Raw genomic sequence first — 20,163 nt, 5'->3', positions numbered from 1 at the left:
TTAAAGAAAAATATTTCCACTTTTACATATCAAATCAAAACAGTGGAATAGATAATATATGTAAAAACATGTGCATGTCACTAGTTACCTTAATTGAATGATACTATTAATATTATATATATATATATATATATAAGCGGCCTAAATTAAAATGGTGTTATTTAATTTAAATTAATGATAGTTAAAGTTTAAAAGTTCAAATTAATAAAGAAAATAATGAAAAATCTGAATGGGGTCTACCTAATCCGATATTGTAATGAGGATAGGTATACATGATCTAAAAGGTCAAAAGCTTCTTCACCTAAACAAAAATTATAATCATGTTGTAAAGAGACAAAACCCTAATCTCCATCATTTCCTATTTCCTTGTCACGCCCCACCACCCCCTGGTGGTTTTTTCAACCACGTCGCTGCGACTTTTTGCCTTACAGCTGTGAGAAAAGAGTTCCCTCGACTCTCATGAGTTGCTCTGCCTCACATTCATCACCCTTGGATTTATCTGACCATCCCCAGCGACCATCGTGGAAGAGTCAAAAGGGTGTCCAATCGTGGTGATTCAGGGTGCAGGTGAGAACAAAGAGAGGGTAGGAACATTTGAGGTTTTATTTTGGGTCCCACTGCTCATATTCTGTCTGGGTGTATGCGAAGTTTTCAAATAGGTGGGTGTTGACCTAGGGAGAAGAAGACAATCAATCCCGAACCAAGTAGATATGGAAGAATTTGAGCTAACAACCACAATAACATTAGACTAATGATTGGAGCATTTCATGAATTTTATAAGATAACCATTTTTCCTATATCCCTAAAATTTCACTACACTAAGTAATACTAGTGAAGTAGTGACTGTTTATTCAAAATGGGAACAGCAAAATTTAGCTTAGTGGCATGACAGTCGCTTGAACGAGCAGGAGATATACATGTACTGTGCTAATATGGAAGATGAAATAAAAAAAGAAGAAGCCATTTAATGTTTGCCACTACGGACGTACCTAACACTATTTTGACATATAGTTGCAACTATATATCTTACTGCTTTTTTTCTTTTCTCTCCATTATCATAAATAATTCAGGTATACAGTTGCCAGGCTTGCCTACCTTGCCAAGAAAACAGATACACTAGTAAAATCTTATTATGAGCTGCTATTTTGTCTGGTAATCCGATGAATCACCTATGAATTTATAATTCACTGGGGAATCTATCTGACTCCAATTTTAGAATTTCATTACCCATAAATTTGTAACTGTGAGTATTCAGTGTATTGATGCAAGCTATAGGACATTGCATGCCCTACACGATAGGGCAATCTATTGTAGCAGCCTTGGGAAACACTGAATTTTGGCTTTGATTGGATGACTGAATGGTGGATTTGCATGCTTGTGCGTTTTCATTAATAATGCCAGGACAGAAATGGATCATTCACTCTTCCTACCCACTGATTGCTTCAAGTTCTTTAATACTAAACTCAAAGGTCTATAAAAGACAAAAGAATCCTCAATTTAACAAGTACCAAAGATGCTGTTCTTCTGTTTCTATTATCTGATTAATAACTCAGTTGGACGTTCTCAGGTCAAGGCCTACAGATATAACTCAGTTTGATTTCTTGCGTATTGGATATATATATTTGAACTTAAACTGAATCTGGCCAAGCACAATTGCCTTCACACCCGGGGTCAGGTCCATGATTATTCAGACCATAGGGAAAGCATTTGCCTTGGCTGGTGTCCTTGTCAAGCAAGAATTGGAAACAATGATTTCGGATGGCTTTTCCTTTTTTCTTCTATATTCCATTTCCTTTTCCTTCTTTGTCCTCCTTTCACCCTTTTTTTCCCTTGCTTCCTCTTCACGTTCCATTTGATTCAAAGAGCAAATCTTTTTCTCATAAAAGTAGAAAGCTAGTTCAAGCATCAAAATCCAACGACTAATGGTAACTATAATGTGTAAAAAGTGGACTATTTTACATTCATGCATGATTCACCCCGTTCTCCTATACAATTTTAAACAAAGCATGAGCTATGCTGAAGTAAAGCAAGCAGTATCAAATTATAAGTGTCTAATGTTAAATTCCTTAACCTTTGGTTCTAATAATGGTGATGGTGCCTCTCCCTTGAGTGTGTATTTTGGTAAGGGCCACCACAGCTTTTCCAGAAAGACCAGGACCATCGGCAGATACGCATGGTCTGCAAGCAAAGTCCCCAACAGGGTGCCTTACCGGCCTTGTCGGTGGCATTAGAATCCTTTCGTTAATGTCGTTTAGGGTCATGTCGCCTTCAATCCCTCCGGGCTTCACCAATGCAAATGGATAAACAACCCTTGTTATCACCCTTTTCTTCTTCCTGTCATTACTTCCTTAGAACAGAAAAAAAAAATATCAATGTTACTCTTAACTATTATCTACAACATAAATATATAGTTACATGCATACACTCTCAAGAGAGAAATTACCAGAAGAAGATATGGGGTCAGTGGAGAATTGGGTGTCTTTGTTAAAAAACGACTTGGGCTTGACTGATCCTTTGTAAGAAGATGATGACGAATCAAGAGCTTCAGGGCTGCCAGATATTGCCTCTTCTGGTGTTTTTATCTCTGTAACAATGTTTGCTTCCTCACTGCTCACTGATGTACTCACTGGTTCATCTAAAGTATATGGTAAAAAGAAACAGAAATCCATATTAAACATTATTATTGTTATATAGTTAAGTGAAGTGTTTTTAAACATTTTTAATTCTGAAACTGTACAAAGAGTAAAAGAATGGTTAAGTCTCATTACCTGAAACTCCATTAATGCTTGTTATCTGGCTCATGCAGCTGAAATTCTCAGAGAGGCCCCAGTTGCAGCTTGAATTCCAGTAGCTCTGCATAAAGAACAGTAAAACCAGTCAGTATTAATCTTTGAAATGGTTTATTTAAACTAGCTAGCCAGGTTCAGAAACATTATATTATGAAAAAAAAAGGGAACAAAATTACCTTTGCAAGATCATTTAAGTCATTGGTTTGATCATGATCACCGCACAACAACAGGCGTCTTCGTTTGGACCGTTCACTGAATTCAAGCAAAGCATCCTCCAGATACCCAGAAGAGAAATCAGAGTCCAGATGTGGAAAGAATGGGGCAGTTCCATCCATGACTGCATTCACATGCGGAAGAGCAAAATGGGGTTAAACCCCTCTAAACTAACATATAGGGCTTCAAAGTTTAAAACCCATCCCAAAAAAAAAAAAAAAAAGAATCCCGGACAACAAAGAGCGAAAAGAAAGACAATAAAGAAAGAAAAGAGTTTGTACCTAAAGACATGTCTGCGTTGAGAACTCCAAGGTTTTGAAGATCCCAACCTAGGGAAGGGCTATGGAGGCTGCTGGAAGCGTAAGCCATAGAGTGAAGCTCACCCATGTTTGTTGGGGCTGATGGGTTTCTTAAATAGCTAAAATCACGAGAAATGGTTCTATTTATGTAATGCTTTGATTGGGGTTGTGCTTAAAAAAAGTAATGGTAGGGGTGAAAATTAGATGATTTTAGAAGAAGCGGAGAGTCAGTCAACGGCAATGAGAGAAGAAAGTTTGTGTTTCTTGGGATGGGGAAAATACATACACACCTATGGCTATGATATAGGGATCAAACCTTTTGTTTTCAATTATTTTTCATTTTAATTTGATGTTGGAATTTATGTGGGGTTTGGTATACGGGGGACTGAATAATTGCAAAGCTTATGATATCATATGCTGTTGTTTTTCCATGTAAAAGCAAAGGGATTGATTGTTGTGAAAAAAGGACAAAAAACATGGCTAGACATAATTCAAATTTCAGCTTTTTCTTTTTTTTCCCTTCCTTCTGATATGGTTACCAACCGTTTCTCCTTTTGGCAACTTTTCCTTTTCAATTTTGCCTTGCACATTCTCACCATTGTGGGGACTCTCATTTCAGTTTTATTTTCCATTTTATTATTATTTTAAATATATATATATTTTCCTAATAGGTGGCTGTAGGGTCCACTTCTTCAGCATGCTTGTGGGGGCCCATTGATAATGTGTGCAGCATTTTAGCAGGAAATAAGAAAGGAGAAGGAGAAGAAGAAGAAGGGAGTGAAGAATTTTGCTGTGGGATACAAAAGAAGTGGGTCCCAAACCCCTTTGTTTTTGTTTGTTGATGGGAGTTTGAATGGTCCAAAAACTTTGTCTAAATGTGTGTTTAAGCCACTTTGTATTTCGTGTGGAACGCCTGATTGATGTGTGATCTGAAGCTGGAACAAGCTTCTCTGATCCCTCTCTGTGCATGTGTTTCCATTTTTCGGATCATAGTGTTCACAACTTTTATATACATCAGGATGGTCACTGCTATATCCACGAAAGTTGATCAGTTTCATGCCCCGGAAAACCATTATATACATCAAGTAACAATAATACTAAACATTTTTATCTTCTTTAAAATCATTCTAGGGTACAAAATTGAGTTGATTTTTCGATCAGACAGAAGGAATGGGCTGGGGGCCTGAGTTGGAAATTTTGTCTAATGCATTAATCAAAGATAATTGAATGCTAGGCCCATGGACAGCTGTAATACATTCACACCCTTTCCTTTAGTTTTGAGTTAAAAGTGTTCAACTGCCTTGAGGTTCATAATTAACACCCTGCTTTTAAAGCACTGATTTGTATTAAGCAACAGAAATTTGCAATAATTCATTTGGGTTGGGACAGGCAACAGCTATATATGAGAGTGCTGATATTTGAATTCACATGGTAAAAACAAATTGTCCTAACCTCACTGAATTTAAAGGATTTTTTATCAACTTTTGAGTTTGAATGCAAGTTGATCATGTTTTGCTGATTTTTCACTGAGCTTTTTGGCAATGGGTAATTATTGCCTTCTATTATTCACTACATCTTTTCCTTCCCTAAGCCCCCAAGCATATATATATATATATATTATTACCATAATTGTTTATCCTGTGGTTTTACAAGCTTTGATATAGAATGTGCTCGTATGCCCAGGAGCAAAAGATCCCTACTACCATGTAAGTTGGTTGTGAATATTGTGAAGAAAAACTTGAGTCTGTATAACTGATGAGAAAAGAATGGTTCATAATCCAAGGTAAATAATCTTGAGTTTTGTACTCTTGGATTGCCTCTTGATAAAGGTTTCAAAGAGAAGAAGGGCTAAAAAAAAAGGACAAAAACAATGAAAACAAAGGTGTCAAAGACCCAAGTTGGTGATAGTCCTCCAATTAAAATATGAGAGACGTATTCTAACATTAATCTTTGTATTGCTCATATGGGTGAATAAATTTGATGTTAGTATATATGTTACTTTGCTTCCTTCAACCCTTTTATATATCAGTTTGGTTCAACATTTTCTTTAGCTAGAATTTACATATAAAATTTGAAGGTTCATGTACAACTTTTGCTATTAAAGTACAGTTATCTTAAAGTGCCACAAAATTGTGTGCATGCACTCATGAGAGAGAGAGAGAGAGAGAGAGAGAGAGAGAGATTGTGTATTTGCAAAATACTTATATGATATAGAGTGGACTTAAAAGCAGCACATGGTCAAGTAACATGGAGATCCAACAGAAGTTGTCAAGGTTACATAAGAATAAATCAAGTACAGCATTCATGGGTCAATCAGCAAAAAACCATTTAGCAGTACTTTATTTATTAATTAGCACTCCCTACTAAAACAGTAGTATGCACTGAGATAACCCATTCTTCTCGTATATGGTTGGTTGCTTATGGGACTGTGTAACCTGAAAATTAGCGACACAAAAATATACTTAGTTAGCATCAAATCTCTTTATATTGAACAATTAAGTGGCAGACATCATAATAATTTCCAATCTCCTTTCCTCCAATCAATATATATATATATAATTTAATATAATAGACTCAAATATTGCCCTTGTACACATTGGACTAACCCTCTCTCTATATATCTCATGCTTTTCAGAATTAAAACTAGATCTAATCCAGCAAATCTCACCTCTTAATTTATCTTGAAAATTGAACTTCTCACCCTTTTTTTAAGGATTCTCACTTTTTTTTTATGTTGAGTTTGTCATTCTTCAAAAATCACATGAGAACCCAATTTTTTTTTTTTCATCTGTCTTTTACCATTTTTTCAAAGATTTAAAGGTGAATAACTATAAAATATTTCCTAATCAATTATTATTATTATTTTAGTTTGAGAGAAATGTGATGCAAATTTAGCTTATTGAAATGGAAATTAATCTGATTTTGCTTTATAAGGAAAAAAAAAGTTTTGAGGGTGTGTCAGGCCCAGTCATCTTGGTCCGGGATTTGTCTACTGCTGGGCCTTTTCCATTGCCACTCTTGAGCCCAAAGAAATGAAATACGGCATGAATTTATTGGAAATCCAAGTGACAAAAAAGGTGTATCAAATTAAAGATTAAACTATGAGCATGTTTGGTCTAGTTTTTTTTTTAATTTAAAAATTATTATTAAATTTTTATAAAAAATAATAATTTTTAAAATTAAGTTAAAATTATTTGGTAAACTATTTAACAAAATAAATTATATAAGTTCTAATTTCGATTAAAATTATTATAAAAAGTATTTATGCTATCTTTAATCACCTAATAAGTTATAATGTAATGCTTCAAGTTTGTATATAATTTCATATGTTAAAATCGAAAAAATTAATAAAAAATAATTTTTAAACTTATATAGTAGTAATAATATTATATTTTTATTGATTTAACAAGCAATCGAATCATGATACTTTAATTTTCAAAAAATAAAAAAAAAGAGGAAACGATGTATTTAATATTAAAATTTTTTTTGGTGAAAAAGAGAAAAAATCTTTAAATAGTATTTGAATGTAGTTTTAAATTTTAGATTTTTTCTCTCTTAATCTTTGTAAGAATAAAAAAAAATTTAGATTTTGATATTTTGTTGTTAAGTCTTTTGTTTTTTATTAGTTCTTTTGTTTTTTATTAGTTTTTATAGAGAAAGGTAGAAAAGAGAGAAATCATGATTTATGTTAAAAAATGGTAATTTGTAAAAAGAAAGAGATGAGAGGGAGATTAATTAAGAAATAGGTAATTCTTAAAAATTAATGTGTTTTTAAAAAAAGAAAAAAAAAGCTCCTCCCGTGAGCTTTTTTTTAAGTTTTTTTTTAAATTTTTGTTTTAAAAAAAAAGTTATTTTTCAAGTGCCTTTTAAAAAATCATGTTTGGTCTTACTTTTGTTTTTAAGAAATAGATAAACTGAAAAAAAATTAAGCCAAACATGCATTAAGAGACAAAAAGAACTACTTACTTCCACATTTTTTCCCAGCTTGTCTGTTCCTAATGTTGCACCGTTTTGGAATGCCAATGGCAATCCCAGGCTTGATTCCCGCCTGCTTTGCCAATGGTGATAGCAAAATGGCACAAAGGCACTTCGGAGTAGTCTTGAGTAAGGCAGCAACCTTGGAGCAGCAAGCAGGTGGAACTTTTGCCTTTGCATTCCCAGCCGCACCTAAGCATGGGCTCAAGCTTGCAGCGGCAGACCTAATCGGGGTCCTTCCACACTCTCCAGCTGCATCAACATCCCTAACCAACACGGAGTAACTTATCAAGAACACATACAGAACAACAACACAAGGTTTCAAGCTAAATCTGAGAGCCATCTCTGTGAAACTCGCCAATTCACACAACACCTTTTCTACTCTGAGTTTTGCTGAACTAAAACCATGGATATATATACACAGACGCTGCAACATATTAAAAGAAAAAAGAAAGTTTGTGTGGCCTGGTGTTCGGGGCTTAGTGGGGTGGTTGTGGAAACGTGGAAGAATTTTGTGGCTTCTGCTTCTATCTTTATTCAAGATGTAATGATTTTGAACCATTTGAATGTTCCCACTTAAGAATTGCTGATCCACTGCTACTTTCATAGGTTTTTTGTTCATAAATAGAATGCTCTTCCCTTCATTCTTTTTTATCCTGGCACGTTCTCCCCTTCACATTTCCTTAGGCAGGTGGCATGAAAACTCCGTGTGAACATTTAGACTTGGGTATGTAAAATTTCATTCAACTTTTGGCAGGCTTGGAGACATTCAATAATTCACTCCACTATGATCTATAGAAGCATGAATGTATGTGACATAGGAGTATACGTGTCATAAATTTATTAATTATGAAGATAATATTGTTAACATAGATTCGAGCATTGTCATTGTATGGTGGTATATGCTATGTAATAATGCTTTGCTTTAGCCTATTGTTTCTAAAGACCAACCTGAACTATGAATGAAAACCTTTAAAAAGGCAGAGAGTAGTATCTATCTAGCGGTTTCTCAACTGATAATTTGAGGTTGAATAAAGAGTTAGCAAATGGTGATGTACGCAAGGTGTAATAAATATTGTTACTAATTTTTAAGAGTGTCAATAGTTTGATATCTTTAGGGGATTCCATGGATAAAAACTTAAAATTTCAATTTGGAAGTGTTTTGTTCGAATCTTGAGAAAAAAAAAAGATTGGAATTTATGAAGAAAAATAGCATAAAATTCATATGAATTCAATTACTTGAATTGAAACAATATGGGAAAATTATAAGATATGAAAGAACATAAACAAAAGCCAAATTTTCATAAAATAAATATACATATGAAAGTATTTCCAGGCTAAATAGCAAAATCAAAAAAGAGAAAAAATTAAAAGAAAATTCATTAAGTATTTACACACCCCATGGCTGGATTTTGCTCTAGAACTCGTTTATTATAAAAATCAACAGGATCCACAGGGATTTCAGAGGGTGGAAGATGACCCAAAGGAAATTCTTTTGTTACATTAGAAGGGGAAATGGCTGAAAGTAAGTAATATTAGCAGAGTTAGGCTTAAGACATAAGGTATCAAGCGTGAACAAAGAAGTCCAGCTGAAAGGATCATAATAAGGAAGATGACCAGGATTCCTGAAGATATAGCAAAGATTCCTGGAATTGGGTCCTCTTTTTAAATGTTGAGCAAATGAAAATAATTCATGCAACTTCTCTCTAAGGGAACTGATGAATCTGTTTTAATATTTAATTATGTTGAATCAGTTGAAGAAATATGATAGCAATTGAGGTCTATGGCTCGCATTTCCCGAAAGGAAGAACAACAGTAAGCATGCAAAGAAGAGGGAGTAAGAGGATAAGATAAAGAAGGAAACAAGTCCCAAGAAGCTTAGCTTGGATGAGGAACGTCATGGTTTCCTTCTCTCAACTCTGCGATAATGATATTTGTTAGAAGCTGTAAAGCCCCATCAGGTTGGAGCAGAGAAAACATGGGAACTAATCAGGGGAATTGTTAGGCCTATGCTTGGAGGCGACTGATGAGTAGGTAACTCAAAAGTTGACGGGAATTGAGATGAATGGTTGAATCGTGATCTGAGGTAAGGAGTATATCGCAAGCCTTAGCTCCCCTATGTGCTTGTTATTCTTGTAACCTAACCATGTTGTATCAGAAATGCGGAAGATCCACCATGCTTAAGACAGAAGAGTAAAGTTACTCCAATTAGAATATGTTACTCGACCTTAAATTGCATGTTTTCTCCTTTTATCTTTATGTAGTTTTCTCTGATTTTGTTCTTATATGCTGCTCTAATGCGGAGACGATTCAATAAGTTTAAAAGTTTAAAATAAAATATTTAAATGAGATTTTTTTTATTAAAATTTAAAAAAATTATTAAAATTTTATTCTTTTAATTTTTTGAGATATAAAATTTTTAATTAAATTTTTATAATCAAGTTCTTCTAATATTTCTTTTTTAATTAATAATATAACCGATCTATTTAATTTTTTTGAGACATTGTTGATTTTGAATAAAATTTTATTAATTTTAGTTTTGAAAAACTTTTTTTTCCTGAAGCAACACTTATTAGCATTGTTAACATTATTTTAAAAGCAATATATGTATTTCAAAAATAATCAAGTCTTCTTGTATGATTAAGTATGTTAATTGAATTGTTTTCTTCCTATATAATTTTTTTTAAAATTTTTAACTCTAAAAATAAATATAAACCATCGATATCGGAATAGTTATTATATTTTAAGGAACATTCAAGATTAAGGCAATATTCTTTTAAATTATTATCATATAATGATTTCAACTTTTTATCGCTATATAGAAAATAAAAAAAATAATTGATTTTTATATAAAAATAATAGTTATTGAAAATCATTAAATGAGTTGATTGAAAATAAGAGAAATAAGTGAGAAAAAAATAATTATTAGAGATGATTAAATACATATGACCGTTAGTTGATTGGAAATAAGAAGATATAATTGAGAATTAATAATATTTTAAAAATAAAGAAGTAATAGAAAATTAAAATTTATTAGGCACATAATTAAAAAAAATCAGATAATAAATAATTTTATTAAATATTTTTTATTTTTATATATTTTAATATAATTAATTATATTATAATTATTATAAAATTATAAATTTTTTCTAAATTTAAAAACTCTCCAGAACTTAAAACCTTACTTGGGTGGCTTCAGCCAAGGGCCGGCTCTGCTCTAATGCTAGCATAGCAGCTCCATGTTTACTCTGTAGCACAGGATTGTCCTGCCTTCTTTTTGATTGATGATCTACCCAAAAAGAGAATATATCAAAGGAATTTATGGAAAAAAAGAAGCAAGTAAGCCATAAATTGGAAATTTTCTTAAATCAGATTCATTGTATTGAACTCAAAAACCATCAATTGCAAATTTCCTTATATAGCATTCGTTATATAGAAGTCAAACCTCACATTGTGAGATTCACAATTACAAAATAAAAAATCGATTACATTAATGGCTCAACTCAGAAAGCTCTAAAACAAATTAGGGGAGGGAAACACCGTAAAACAAAAATTAAAAATAAAAAAGAAAAGATTGGAATAAAATTGTGTGTATGGGTTAGAACAAGTTCTAACATATCTTGTTTTTGTTAGTTTTCCTCTCGCTGACATATTTCATCCAGTAAGCAGTGATTTCCCTCTGGGTCTCAATAGCACTCTTCTTGACAGTGCCATTGTTGCCATTCTCTTCGCCAGCCATAGCCAGTTTGGCATTGACCTTTGCAGGGAGGGTATCCAGCTCATGGAGCACCTTTTTGATGTCAAGCACGAGACGCTCGGCTAAGGTGCGGGAGAAGTCTTCCCTGATGACAACACGGAGCACAGTGATGTGCTGAGCATCTGCTGGCATGGTGTAGGCAGGCACGATCCAACCAAACCGGCGCAACATCTCAGATATCTCGAATTCATCGTGGCGCTTGTTGTTCTTGAGAGAAAAGGCCACCAGGGGAACCCCATGGTCCTTTGACACAATGTTAAACCGCCCTGTTTTCTCCAATCCTTCTTTCAGGACCATTGCGTTTTCATGACAGTTTTCCATCACATTTCTGTATCCCTGTAGTTAAAACATCATTGCATCACGTTAATCGGTATGTCGAAAGCAAGACATATTGAATTGAATAAATTTTACTTTGGAAAGGATTGTTTTAGAATTAAAAGCCTTAACTAGGTTCTCACCTCATAACCCAAACGGATAAGTTGGTAATACTGGGCAATGACTTGGCTAGAACCTGCAGATAACAAACATACATAAGTTTAGTGTTGGTTTGCTGTAAATTGTGACTTGGAAAAAAGAAGTGTGGACAGTTTGAGAATCAAGGAAATCGGATAGGAATTGTCACCTTTGGAAAAATTGAGAGTGAATGTGGGTTGATCTGCTCCAAGGTAGTTAATGTGGAAAATAAGTTCTTCAGGCAAGTCTTCCTTGCTCCTCCAGATAACCCATCCAATTCCAGCATAGACAAGGCCATATTTGTGGCCACTAACATTAATGCTCTTCACAAGGGGAAGCCTGAAGTCCCATTCAAGCTCTGGGTACAAAAATGGCGCAATAAATCCACCACTAGCTGCATCAACATGAATTGGTGTATCCCATCTGCAGAAGAGATAAGTTTAGATATATTAAATTTAGCACTTGATATTTCAAACTATTACTAAGATTCATGTTACTGCAAAAATTGATAAGTACCCAGTTTCCTTGTTCTTTTCTATCAAGAGATCATTTAGAAGCTTGACATCTTCAAATTCTCCATTGAGGGTGGAACCCAAGATAGCAGCAACGCAGATGGTGTTTTCATCTACCATTTCCACAGCTTTGGCGGGGTCCATCACATAGTAGCCTTCCCTCAGCTTCACTTCCTTCAACTCCACCTCAAAGTACCTCGCAAATTTCTCCCAGCACACTTGAACATTGGCTCCGGTGACAATGTTGGGTTTGTCATAAGGTTTGCCTTCAGCCTTACGCTTGTTCTGCCACTTTCTCTTGAAGGCAAGGCCAGCCAACATGATTGCCTCAGATGACCCAACTGTTCCCACTCCAACTGCAGCCTCGGAGTCTTGAAGCGGTGCATTGAACAGATGTGCTATCATGTTCACACAACGGTTCTGCATCAAAAGTACACTTTCACCTTTTAGTAAACCGAAATTTTAATCATGATTATGTTTCAGTCCTATTATGATGGTAAAACAAATTTTCTTCCCAGGATTTTTGTTTATTGCAACTGGATTGACACTTTGAGGAAAGAGGCAAAGACCATTCAAGCGTTTGACTTTTCTGTGAAATTGTTGCTTACTTTTTCTTGAGATTTGCTAAAAAAAGAAGTATGAATGAAGAAGAGAGGAGAGAGTCAGAAATTTATACCTGAAGCTCGGTAGTGACAGGGTACTCATCCATGTCAACATAGTTCTTGTTAATGGCATCCATGATAAGCTTATCACATTCAGGCTCCATCCAGGTAGTAACAAAAGAGGCAAGGTTCAACCTTGGGTTCCCATCAAGCATCAGCTCATCGTTAATGATCTGATATGCAGCTTCTTTTGGTACCGAGTTCTCTGGCATCTTGAACCTGCAATATTTTCACACAAATCAGCCACCTTATCACCATGAAATCAATGCCTTTTTAGAGTACCATTTATTAAGTCAGGCATCCATGTTAGAAAATTGGCGTTGAACGGATTACCTGGGAAGTGAGGCTCGGACATAGCGAGAGGCGAACGTCGAGTGAATTGAAACATCAGACTCAGAAGCCGTCTTAGATAGCACCATCTTTGATGTCTTAAGCAATTAAAACAGTCTAAAAATGTATGAAATGCACTGCAAAACAGAGAGAATAATGAAACTTGCGTAAAGCTAGAGCTGTTGTTGCTTTGGTGAAGGAGGCTTTGAGATGCGAATGGTATTTATAGGGGCGTCGCATCGTTGAAAAAGTAAGCAAGACTTCGCCCCCATATGAAATTGAAAACAAATATCTTTAATTGTCTAGAAAATAAAAAGGTGGTACTACTTTCAAATACCAAATTTGACCCTGCTGTTAAGTTTGCAACTATTGGTCAAAAAAAAGACCTTTGAGCAATTAAAGGGCAAAGTTGCTGGATGTTTCCATTGCAGACAAGGGGCAACATGTGGCGAGCAGTAGAGGTCAAAGCAAGCCTTCGCAGCCCAGTTTGGACAATGGGTGGGGTCCTAAAATACGAACCCTGATAGGATGTTTCCGCTCATTAGCTAGCCATTAGCCACCCACTGAAACTTATGGAATTAGAAATACGAGGCTCCAGGCTCTGGTCCACAGCCCAAGTGCTAGTTCCTCTGTTTCCCACGTATGGGAACTTTCCCGCCCAAGGCACACGGCACCTCTCCCCAAGCCACTTCAAAGCATCGTTTGGGTTGGGTGTTTCTTGCTATCTTATTTTATATATTTTGCATTTCCTTTAAAAGAGAAAAAGGCGTCGCTATTGGTGGAGAAATATGCTTAGCATTTGTAACTAATAATCCATGTTTGGCTTAAAAGGGGTCATTATAATTAATATTATCCTTGTTATTGTTAACCATACCTTCTTAATACCTCCAAACAGTATCATTGCAACTGAGGTGTAAAGGAGTCTCAACTTGCACCCCAATAATCAAGTTGCTATTAAACATTTATGTAACCAAATTGAGTGATGAGGATTTTCAATTTTTTGTTGAATATTATCTCAAGTCAATATTGACTTAAAAAAGAACACAAAAATTAAGTTTATTTTATGGCACTCAAAGCAAATACTTTAATGATGAATTATTAAGCCTAGCAACGTGGCTTAATTATGGCATCTAATTGAGAAAATAATGATGATCAATTAGGCCAAATTAAGGGTTTGTGGGGTGTAATTAAAAAAATGCATTAAAAAGAACCAAAATAAATAAAACAACTGACATCCAACAAACAGGGCCTAGTACACATGCCTTCGTCGGCACGGCGTACGTTAGTGTGGATGGGGAAGCGGTCAAAAAAAGCCCCCCGGGGGCATTGAACATGGAGGACCCTGCACCCTGTCCCTCTCCATTTTGCCCCAAAAGTTTTGAAAAATATAAATAAACATTTAATATTCTTTTCTTTAGTCAACAATCAACAGAATACGTCCTAAACTAAAATGAAGAAAGCTTTGTATTAATTATAATAAGTCAGTTGGACTGCTAATTGAGACCAGGACGTTGATTTAATCAAACCATAGTTACGCCCTGAACCAGTGAAGCAAACAGCTTCGGCTCCAAAAAAGTCAAGTCTTTGGCATGAGTTTTCAGTTGAAGTCTTAGTCATATTGTAAAATAATAAAAATTAATATTTTTAATCCAATATAATGGGAACCAACTTTTTTTTTTCCGGTTTGGAGACAAAAACAATGGGAAATAATTTGCCACCAACAAATTCCAATTAATAATTTATAAAATAAAATAAGAGAAGAGAAGAACCATTTTCAAACAAAACCAATGGATAAGGAAACAGTTTTTTGCTACAAATGGGAAAATAAAAGTTACAAAGAAACCAAAGAATATATTCGTTCAGTGCCCTCAGTATTTCCTTTTTTTGATTTATTTATTTTATAATAATCAATATAAAGAAACTAATTGTTGTTTGATAATTATACATGAGAAACTCGTGCTTTAATTTAACTATTAACATATTAAATAAGATTGAATATGAGTAACGTATTTCCTCCTTATCCCTTCCATCAATACTGCCAAGAGATGCAAGACAAAAAAACCCAAATTCTTTTCATGAAATGGAATATCGTGAAGATTTGAAGCTAAATGATAGCCAACCAAATCACTATTTTATAGTTAAACTTGTAATAATTCACTTTGTCTCAACTTATTAAACTTTGTATTATGAGCTGTCTTAATTCTGTTTTGCTTCGTAACATTTGCACGTGCGAATAAAATATATACACATTTTGATGAAAAGTAATTTGTTTTGTGGTTAGAATTATCAATCCAACCCACACACTTAGTTCACACCATAACTTCTTTCCAAAGCAATGGATGTTGCTCTCTTTCTAGAAAAAAGAACATGTTCCCTACCATCAAACGTTTACAAGAGAGAATGATTGCTTTACAAGATTCATTCCAATGAAGGTGAAGGGCATTTGTACTTGCTTGCCATATTGTTCAATCTTCCATTCCAAGAGGTTACAATTTTGAATTTTATTCATTTTAATTACGATTGAATCATATAAATCCCCTTACATAGACAGTGAAAATATACAAATTTCCTTTTTCAAAAAGGTTAATAGTTTACCACTTTATCACCATAATGGTTAATTAAATTGTAAATCTTATCAAACCCATCATTTAAAATAATATTTTTTTACAAGAGAGAGTTTTAACATGAGATAATACTATTGAATGGAATCGTGAAGTTATTTATAAATGAAATGAAGATAATTATTTTTGATATTTGTCTTGTCATTATGAAAATTATTCCATTTTAATGAGTTTGAATATGATGACGTCATGAGTTTTTTTCATTGTATTGGAACTATGGCGTTGTGGTTTTGTTGAGAGAATATCGTGTGAAACAAGAAATGAATTAAGAAAGGTCCAATTCCTTTTGTGTGGCAACAAAATTCTAAAATCTCAAATGTAATGTTTGATGAAATTAAGACACCAAATTCAGCTTCCTTTGGCATGCATCTCGAGACCCAAGTAATAATACCCTTCGCATGTTGAAAACAATTGGTGGGTGACGGAGTGGTAAGATAAAGAATCTGATGCTAGTTTAGGAAAAGGGGGGTAAAGGTTTTTTATTTAGCGTAATTCAAGGCGTTAGCCCCTTGTATTTTTTTAGGGAGGAAAAAAAGGGTTGAACATAAAAGTCAAAGACGCGGTTTCAACGGCCATTATGAAGGCGGAAAATAAAAAAGAAACCGGCAGCTGTCTGTCAATGGACCGACTCTCGCGCTGGACGCGGCGAATCTGGTTCGCTATTATCTTACTGGGATGACAACCGGCAATTACGTGAAATTTTTCAATTTTTTTAAATTTATAAATTAATGAAAAATAAATAAAAACAAAATATCTAAGAAAAATAATACTGATAAAATTCCTTGACCAAAAAAAAAAAAACCCCTTCAATAACTATGAGGAGGAAAATAAAGATTATGATATCAAAGCTTAACTAATGAAGCTTTTAATGTTCCAAATATGTAAAGTAAAGTAATAGTTTTCGTGGACTGAAATTAAAGTTTGTACTTCCATTTCTAATAGAAGAAAAAAGATTTTTACTTTTATATGAGATCACCGTTTTTAAATTAATTTTGCTATTGATCCTTATGAATTTGTAATTTAATATGACGTTAATTTTAAATTTTTATTTAGAACAACATTTGAAAAAACAAAAATTAATAATAAAAACAAGAAACCAGTGGATTTCATACCAAATCTTTAAATGAGATAGAAAAAATTTTTCTTTTATTTTTCGAAAAAGATTTTTTTTTTGTACTTATACACACAATCCAGAAACCAAATTTGAAAAAAAAAAAAAAGGTTAAAGTAGATGCACATGAAATTCAAGGTCTTGTGCTTTGGGCTTGGGAATGGGATAGATGTCTAACTAGCCTATTTCATTGATTACGTTAAACAATAAGGGGGTCCCCGCCCATAGGATATGATTGGAAGGCTGGTTGATTTCTAAGGAAATAATTAAAGCGGTGGATGTCCATCAACTTCAAAGCCATTGACATTGGCCTCAACCTTTGTGGCATGTTTGGCACCCCATGATGACATTATATTTATAGTGGTTGGTATTTAATTATTTTGGTTGTAGGGTCCCCGCTTTCAATATTTTCCAACAGATTCCAATTGGAAGTTATTCTCTAACCATTGCCATACGAACATGAAAGATCTATCTGAGAAACAAATAGTGTAGCTTTGGCAGATATCATACCTTAACTTGACTTCTTTTCTTTGTCTTGGTCTTCAAGGAAAGCGCAGATTGGAAACTTCATTGCTGCAAAAGAGTTTTATTGATTCCCTTCCTTCCACTAGGGCCCTAAGCCCAGGGGCGGACGGTAATGTAACTATGGGGGGGCCACGGCCCCCTCAAAATTTTTAAAATTTTTTATTTTATATATATATATATATATATATATATATATATTAATGACCTTTCTAAAATTTTTAGAAGTTTTTATTTATTATATATTTTTTAATGGTTCCTTTCAAAATTTATGAAATTATTTATTTACTATATATTTTTAATAGTTTTCTCAAAATAATATTTTATTTTAATATTAATATAAACAAAATAATAATAAAATGATCTCATAAACCATACTTAACTTTATCCTAATTTAAGCTTTTTTACACCTCTTTCTCCCTCTTTCTTTTTCTCTTTTTTCTTTTTATTTTTCTTTAGTCTTTTCTCTATAACTCACAATTAAAATATATTTCATTTCTCAAAAGACATTTATGAGCTTATGAGCTTGAATAAAAAATGACGGAAACCACTCACCATCATTATGTGAAATTAAGAAAAGGTAAAGGTTTTTTTTATTTTTTTTTTATTTATATTATTTAACTATTTATATATTTAACCATTATATAAAATCCTATATATCGTATTTAACTATTTATATTTTAAACATTATAGTTTTATATTTAATATTTTAAATTTAAATAAAAATAAAATAAGAATATTGAATGTTGACTATACATTAACTAGGATTTGGTTTTAGGTTTTTTTATATTAGTGGTCTGATGTGCTTGCCCTTCTTTTTGTTGTTAAGCGTTTTTGTTCTCATTGAGTAGCTATTATAAGTTTTCGAGTAATTTAAGAGTCTTTGGTCAATTAGAGGTTCAATAAAAACACATTTCACAAAAAAAAAAAAATTCTAGTTTGATTAAAGTATGAGTAAGTTTCGAATAATTTTCCTACACATGAATAATCAAACCTCAATAGTTCAATTAATGAAAAAGAGTAATATAAATCAAGACATCGTAGACTCAATCTTGAAGAAATGGATGTTTTTCAAGTAAAATCTGATACTTATAAAACTATTATAAATCTTTTTTTATTTTTTTAATGCACATGTTATATAAAAATGTTGTATATTATAAATTTTTTGATTATTTCTTAAGTTCAATATATTAGCTTTAAAAATTTTTAATCTTTATATATTTTTCATCTTTGACCCCTCCCAATAAAAATTGGCTAACTCCACCCCTATCTAAGCCCTATCCCAATCAAAGTGTTCTAATTTTCTACATAAAGCTCCCTTTGCTTATATATAACAACAATAGGAATATTATTTTATATATGGGTTGTGAAATTTTTAAATAAATTATAAAATTATTATTTTATATCGATGATGAAATTCTTAAATTAAAAAAAAATTATTACCCCGTTACATGTTTTAACTTATATTCTTTTTGTGTTTGAACATATTAAAGCTAAGCAAGAATCATAGTTCTCTTTTTCTTTTGAGAAAGTCTAGAGTCTGGTTATTTTCTTATTTGCATAATCTTTTTAAAATCCTCTTAAAGAGAGAGATAATAACGACTAGTGATAAGAATAAATTGGTCAAATCCAAATTAATTATAACTAAATTTGTTTAGAACTTAAAATTTTGGTTAATTGAGTTATGTGATTTACTTAGACAAATTTTTTCGTTATCTTTTAAATTAATTTTAATTTGTATTTAAAAAATTAAACCAAATTGATCAATTTAACTAAGATTCGAAGGGATATTCAATCCGACAAGAGTCATTGAATAGTCATTAGTATCAATATCTTTAAAAAAAATTGTTATTATCGTTGGGATTCAATCTCTCACCTAGTTAGCCTTTAACTAAGGTCCTACCATTAAGCCAATCACATGTGTGTTAAATGTCGATCATATTTAATATATATTCAATAACAAAAATATATTTTTAAATAAAAAATAACTTTTAATCAGATTGATTATTTGAACCGATCAAATTGTTTGAATCAAGAATCGATCTCTTCATTGGTACGACAATGAGTTTGAATCTGGATATTAAATCTGTAGTTTTAGTTATATTATGAAATTTCATAACCACATCAAACAAATTAACCGAATTAAAATTTTATTTTTGTATGTCAATGAGACTTTATCTAAATGACAAAGAGGAAGTCTTAAAATTTTTAGATCCCAAATTCAAGTCTCACTATAGGTATGTATATTGTCCAATTTTGTGTTGGTTTCTTTAATTAGCTGATTTGTTAAGTAATTTCTTTCATGAATGTTATTTCATTATAATCGAAATTTTTACTTGTAATGGGTAACCTCATAAAAACTATTTTTTACTTTAAATATAAAATATAAAGAACAAGGTATAAGGGTCAAATTACACCCATCTAACATCTAGCTTTGACAATTTGGTAACCAAACGAATTGACCGAATTCACCAACTAAATTGGACTAATAAATTGTTTTGGCTATTTGATTGGTTGGGTTAATTAATATAAAAATTTTAAGTTAAATGTGTGTTGATTGAATTAGTAAAACCCACCGTCTACCAATCTTTATGTCTAACTTAGGTTGTTAAATCATAATAAACTTTATAAAGGAAAAAAGGACATATGGTTTTATTTGGTGATAATAATAATAATAGGTTTATTTGGGGAAATCACCATTTGTATTTGACTTTTGTTCATTACAGGGAGTTGGCTCATGATTAAAGTAGGCCTGAGGCCCTTTAAAGGCCCATTGGAGTTGTTACTTTACTTGGTCCTGTTACTCCATCCATCCACATTAATAGTCTTTTGCAAAGGCCCTTCTTCTGCTCTTTTCAGACTTCTTTGAGGTTATGTAAACTAAGTAGCGGCGATTAAGGATGGATAACCTTACTGATG

At 32.8% G+C, this 20,163-nt stretch overlaps 3 protein-coding genes across 3 annotated transcripts; all 3 read right to left on the bottom strand.

The window, feature by feature from the left end:
- Positions 1–1,897: 1,897 nt before the first annotated feature.
- On the bottom strand, positions 1,898–3,586 carry LOC18609959 (XRI1-like protein). The gene is made up of 5 exons (XM_018114654.2): positions 3,284–3,586; positions 2,966–3,126; positions 2,769–2,853; positions 2,444–2,635; positions 1,898–2,347 (listed from the first exon to the last, which is right to left on the bottom strand). Exons 1-5 carry the CDS (start codon positions 3,387–3,389, stop codon positions 2,067–2,069), a joined length of 825 nt encoding a protein of 274 aa, XP_017970143.2. The 5' UTR covers positions 3,390–3,586; the 3' UTR covers positions 1,898–2,066.
- A 1,897-nt stretch (positions 3,587–5,483) lies between these two features.
- On the bottom strand, positions 5,484–7,700 carry LOC18609958 (Bifunctional inhibitor/lipid-transfer protein/seed storage 2S albumin superfamily protein). The gene is made up of 2 exons (XM_007045337.3): positions 7,268–7,700; positions 5,484–5,736 (listed from the first exon to the last, which is right to left on the bottom strand). The coding sequence occupies exons 1-2, from the start codon at positions 7,617–7,619 to the stop codon at positions 5,720–5,722; spliced, it is 369 nt and encodes a 122-aa protein (XP_007045399.2). The 5' UTR covers positions 7,620–7,700; the 3' UTR covers positions 5,484–5,719.
- A 2,978-nt stretch (positions 7,701–10,678) lies between these two features.
- GAD4 (glutamate decarboxylase 4) lies at positions 10,679–13,201 on the bottom strand. Its single transcript, XM_007045335.3, has 6 exons — positions 12,994–13,201; positions 12,675–12,879; positions 12,003–12,418; positions 11,656–11,909; positions 11,492–11,544; positions 10,679–11,369 (listed from the first exon to the last, which is right to left on the bottom strand). The coding sequence occupies exons 1-6, from the start codon at positions 13,077–13,079 to the stop codon at positions 10,887–10,889; spliced, it is 1,497 nt and encodes a 498-aa protein (XP_007045397.3). The 5' UTR covers positions 13,080–13,201; the 3' UTR covers positions 10,679–10,886.
- Positions 13,202–20,163: the final 6,962 nt, after the last annotated feature.

This window comes from Theobroma cacao, chromosome 2 (genome assembly GCF_053813885.1).
Source record: "Theobroma cacao isolate CCN51 chromosome 2, ASM5381388v1, whole genome shotgun sequence".
In the NCBI taxonomy this organism is placed as follows: Eukaryota; Viridiplantae; Streptophyta; class Magnoliopsida; order Malvales; family Malvaceae; genus Theobroma; species Theobroma cacao.
This window is presented reverse-complemented; position numbering and strand designations above follow the sequence as displayed.